Raw genomic sequence first — 5,470 nt, forward strand, 5'->3', positions numbered from 1 at the left:
TATTGATTAGATATACGGATAGATCCACAGATGCACAATCAGTCTTCAGAACGTTAGACAGCTAAACACAATCATTTGTAAAAAAAAAAAATAATAATAATAATAATTGTTTGGCATGTTAATAAACTCAAATCAATCCATTCACACTCCCATTTCCTTTAGGAATGAGTTACAGTATATACATGCTCTTACATACATGTGGGTTAACACAAGGGCATGGCTTTGGTTCTAGATTCACGGGGGGACACAATAAAGTAAGACAAAAATGCAACGATGTGAATGTGATTTATATCAATCAAGGCAAAAGCACCTTATGATAAAATAGATTATCATGCGTTACACCATAACAGTAATACAACCGTTACAGGGAGTATTTTACCTGTAAAGAATGTAGAGGGAAATGAAGCATTTTTTAAACCTAGAATAAAAATAAAAAGTTCTTCCTTTCAGGCGGCATATTGCCCCACCCTGGGGCCCCAATCACAGGGTGGGGCAGCCTAAACGTTGCATGAGAGACACAACACTAATATGGTTCATAGCTTACTGCTAAGAGTGCACAATAATATTAATAATAAGAGCAAAAATCATCTGCTTGACCTCCTTTAGCCTGCCCCCATTCATCTCATTCGTTAAATATTCAACACAAATCTGACAGTTGTCAGTTGATATTGCGTGAAAATTAAGTAGGCACAAACCATTTGACACACAGTTCCGGGGCCCCTAAGTCTAGGTCCCTGTGACAGTCCCCTTCTTAGATGTGTTTTCCATTACATCCAGGACTGGAGAACAGTGAAATTATGACCCAGACGGTTTTGGCAATTATCCTGGTTTTTGCATTCAACATTGAGTGAAAGCAGTGTTAAATATATAAATAGTACATTTTTCTCTGAAGTGAGCCGTGAGAAGCTGACTGTAATGGCAGGAATTGGGAAGTTATTCAAAAAATGATTTGCCCTCTAATCACCTACTAAAATCATTTCTTGTATTAAATATTTGTTTCAAAATTAAATGGTTCAACAGTTTTCCAGTTTACAGTCGATTCATGTTTCTTGCTAGGGGGAAATAGCCTATTTGCTCCAGAATTGCCCTCTTGCAGGCATTTGGAGCTAAACAGCAGTGTGTAGTGGTGGCCAATCTTGTGCCGGTTTAATTCCAGCAGAACAGTGTGTGAGCCACAGTTGGTCTTGACCCCATCAAACAGCCACAGCAGGACACATCGCTGGTCAATGGAGTGGTCAACACGACCGCGGCTCTTATTGAAACCCTGTGCTTTGTGTTCAAAGCAGCCGACCCAACACACATATTAACTGCACCGAGTGAGAAGAGGAGAAAGTCTTTCTTCCCCGACTTCTTTTGTTCGTTTATTCATATAAAACTAATATAAAAATACAACACAAATTGCAACATATCTCTTTCGCATAGAAAGAGAAAAAGTGTGTGCTGGAGAGGTCAGAAACCCGGGGGGTGGGGGGGGGGTGGGCTTGAAGGCAAAGAAAAAAAAAAACAGGTTCAGGTCAAGGAGTGTTTATTATCCCCGGGGGTCCCTCCGTTGAACATGAACAACACATAGGCTATGCAATAAACAAAAATAAATACACACTACACAGAAGTCCACATCTCACATTGATTTATTAAAAAAGCCTTTAGCAGCGGGGATAAAAGAAGTTTTGTGTCTGTTTGTCGGCAACAACATAAAGCAGCTGTTTGGGGGGGGGGGGGGGGGACTTGTGTCAGCCAGGACTGACGGGGCTTTCTTCAGGGTCCTGGTCTCGTATAGAGAATTTAAGTCAGTCAGAGGGTTGTGCGACATTTTGCCACACACCTTAATAATAAATACTGTTATTTGTTTTTAGGAGTGAGGGAGACCCAAACCAGCTCACAAAGGCAAAAGAAAGAATAGTGTTAGTAAAACAACCATAAAACATCCTCATAAAAGTCTTATCGACATTGAAATTGCAAAATTTACGATAAAAAAACATGTGTTGATGTGATTTTTAACAGACAGAAACTTCGAAGCGGCTCGAAGGTGAGTTTGCAAAAGTCTAAATCTCGACTTTTGCAAACTCACCTTCACCAGTCACTAGAACCCAGTTTATAGGAAATATAAATAAAAGTAAAAAAAAACAAAGGACATGAAATGAAGTCAATATGAAAAAGAAAAAAAAGACAAAGAAATTCCAGAAATAATTCTAGGCTTAAACTCAATTTGGTCCAAAATAAAACTCAACTTTTAATGGCGTCAATATGGTACCAAGCTGCAGTAGTATCGTTATAGATTTCAATTTATGCCTAGTTTTTTTTATTTTTTATTATTCCATCACTTCCACTTAAACATTCTAAACAGAAAGCTGAGGTGGGGAGGAACAGAATTTACTGAGCTGCCTCTGCAGGAGAAAAAAAGGTGGAGCTCAATTGAATTGAATTGAATTGAATTGAAGTGTAACCAGAGGACTAACACAGTATATCTGATGTTCTCAGATAACAGGTTGATGCTCAGGATTGGAGGGCGTTCTAATACCTGAAAGCACATGAGGCTCAATTTTTCCCTCAGTCTGAGTCAATATTAATAAGGTTTGATCTTTATCTGATCTCTTCACCCCACCAAGGAGAATATAGATGAGATCAGTGCTCTGTTTGAGCAGCAGTTCAATACATCTCGAGCCCGATAACACACATCAGGAAGCCTGAACAGGATATAACTTCACTGCAAATGGTTAAGAAAAATCGAGGGTGGCATTTTGATTTGGACTTCTGCTGCGAAGCTTGTAATAAATGCTTGCTCAAATAACAGCCTGTCTCTTGACATAATTTGGGAGGCGTTTGGTGTGTGGCTTCTGACAAACACCTGGTCAGCTTAGTTGCTGAAGCAAATAAAAACACATGGCGGGAATTAGAGGCTTTACGGCTCTAGATGATCTCAATCTGCGTGTCTCTCCTCCTTTTAGATTTAGACTTTTGCAAGGCGGGGCAGATGAGGAGCCCAGAGTACCACATCCACCAGCAGCAGCAGCATCAGGAGGAGGAAGAGGAAGCGCTGTGCTCTGGACCGGCCGCACACGCCCACAGCCGCTACTCCCTGGGCGTGGGCTCGGACGTGGACACTGAGCCCGAAGTGGACCCCTCTCCTGCTCACGGCCTGCAGCACATGTGGATGCGCGGCCTGAAGTCCGAGCAGAGCTCTTGCCTCACGAGCCGCGCCAACTCGGCCCTGTCGCTCACTGACACTGAGCATGACAGGAAGTCCGAGCCTGACAACGGTGAGTAAAATATTTATATCTTCTCAGTCCACTTTGTCAATCACTATGCAAAATGCCCAGGGGAGATTTAAGCTTAGCAGATTATGCAGTTCCCCTTCTGATGATTAATTTATGTGCATGTAAGTAACATGCAGCATGAGCCGGAGTCAGGCTCTCTGTGTGTGACTGTACTTCAGTTGCATCCTTACAATCTCATATTATTAAGAGAAGACATTTTTTTCACTATGTAACACATCGAGAAACATAACATGATAACTCTTCAAAGTTTGAATTACAGCCTCAGGTAATTGCATGATTGGTACTCTCAGTTTTTAAACTAATGCTAATGCTCTCTCTTTGAAAGCTCTTTGATGTGGCTAAGTACAGAAACTGTGCTATTGGTTATTTAGTCTCAGAAGTGAGCTCATATAGGGGGTTAACCTGGGGTTGACTGGGGATGGAGTCTGAGGAAAGTCCGGTGACGAACATCAACACAAAGGATTGAATATCCATTAAAAGCTGAGGCAGATTTTGGTTTAAGGCTTGGAGGAAAATGAATAGCAGGGGTCGGGCATCTACAGTGGCTGGCTGGCTTCTGACAACCGCTTCTGTGGCAAGTCTAGCCTGGAAGGAAGGAGAAGTTGAGAGGCGGAGGTGAAGACATGGGGCCAACTAGAGAAGAGCCTGGGAGGTTGCCAGCTATCTGTCTTGCACTGCTGGGCTTGGCTTGGCTCCCCGCAGATGGAGAGTTAGAGGTGCACACAAACAAAGACAGAGCTCTCCAACTCATCCCCAAGGGCACTGTCTGTTTATTTGCCACAAAAAAAAGTTGGAATGTATTCAGTGGCTGAGAAAAGGAAGGGTGAAAGAGAGACAGAGAGGGAAAAAAGAGAATTACAGAGGGGAAGAATAAGAGACAGGGAGAGCAAAATATGCAAATGACAGAATAGAAATGGTAATGTAATGGTATAATTAGAATGAGAATAAAAGGGAATGAGTGGTTGAGGGTAAAACAGGTGAAGGAGAAGCTGGTTTTGAGTGAGAGTTAGACAAAGATGGTGGGAGAGGGAGAGGGAGAGGACTGTGACAGGGGAGTAGCAGGATCAGCGAGCCAGAGGGAATCACAGAGTTTAGGATGTGCTTGTTTATGTTTAGGATTCACCCAGGGGTGCTGTTAAATGGCAGCCGGATTGGACATGGAGTCAAAATCTCAAGATGGAAGAGAAGAGAGTGAGAGAGTGGGAGTGCTTGCAGCATTACACAGTAATCAATTTGTCATGGCTGTGTGCATATGGACCAAAGTTATTACCATTTGAGATGAGGGACTCCATCTTTATCCAGGGTCAGAATAAATGCTGCAACAGGGGGAGGCAGATGGGCATGCAGAGGAAACAGAAGCAAATGAGGAAGGATGAAGTCAAAGAAGTGAGAGGAGAGGAGAGGATTTAAATGTTCAAAGCATTTGGCTTTACTGCTACAATGCACCGGGAAAGCTGGTTTATATGTGGATTTCATATGTCACAGTAGGAGCTGCACGGTATGTCCTATGGCTCTCCAAACCTTGACTCTCATGAACATGTTCTTCCTTTGGCTCCTCTACTTCTTTTGCATCGGTATCTTTACTTGGCAACTTTTTTCCTCTCTTCACCACCAACAGCCCATTTATACTCATCCTGTCCCTGTCCATCTCCCGCCGACACGTGGCCAGGTGTGTCCATGCGTGGCATCCTCTAATAGGAAATGCATTATGGATGTCACATTTCTCTCCATCAGCACAACAAAGTCTCACACGCCCCTCTGTTCCCAGTGATAATGAAAGTTAGAGCCACTCGCGAAAAGATGTCGGCGGAAAGGGGCTGAAATCAAAAAGCTAACGTCCCTGCCAAAATGAAAGTGCATTTTAAGTCGAGGCGACCTTGCACTCCCTTTGTCTTCAGAGCTCGCCCCCTCCCAAACCCATTAATGATGTCAGCTTCAAACTGGCAGGAATCCTTTTGTTCCTGGTCTGATTGAAGCTGACAAGTCAATTTAGTCAGTGTGTGTGTTTGTGGGTGGTGTGTGTTTGTGTGGATTTGAGTGTGAGAAAAATAACAAGAAGGAGAGACAGATTAAGAAAGAGTAAAGGACTAACAGATTCAGTTTGTGTGTGAAGCCAGGTTTGCACAGATGACTGTCTCTACTCTCTTTCATCTGTGTGTGTGCGCAGTGAGTGTGTGTGTGATGGATTTGTTGGG

General features: G+C 42.9%; 1 protein-coding gene and 1 long non-coding RNA gene across 2 annotated transcripts in view; both read left to right on the plus strand.

Annotated features, from left to right (window-relative positions):
- The window catches only part of LOC116696805 (uncharacterized), a 451,372-nt gene that overhangs the window by 133,289 nt on the left and 312,613 nt on the right, over nt 1–5,470 (plus strand). The gene's annotated exons all lie outside the window — the stretch shown is intronic.
- Nucleotides 1–5,470, plus strand: part of tenm1 (teneurin transmembrane protein 1) — a 178,337-nt gene that overhangs the window by 14,971 nt on the left and 157,896 nt on the right. Inside the window, exon 3 of the mRNA XM_032527961.1 lies at nt 2,946–3,257. Coding sequence (XP_032383852.1) covers nt 2,946–3,257 — 312 coding nt within the window. The remainder of the gene's footprint in view (nt 1–2,945; nt 3,258–5,470) is intronic.

The sequence above is a fragment of the Etheostoma spectabile genome, chromosome 10 (assembly GCF_008692095.1).
Source record: "Etheostoma spectabile isolate EspeVRDwgs_2016 chromosome 10, UIUC_Espe_1.0, whole genome shotgun sequence".
NCBI lineage: Eukaryota > Metazoa > Chordata > Actinopteri > Perciformes > Percidae > Etheostoma > Etheostoma spectabile.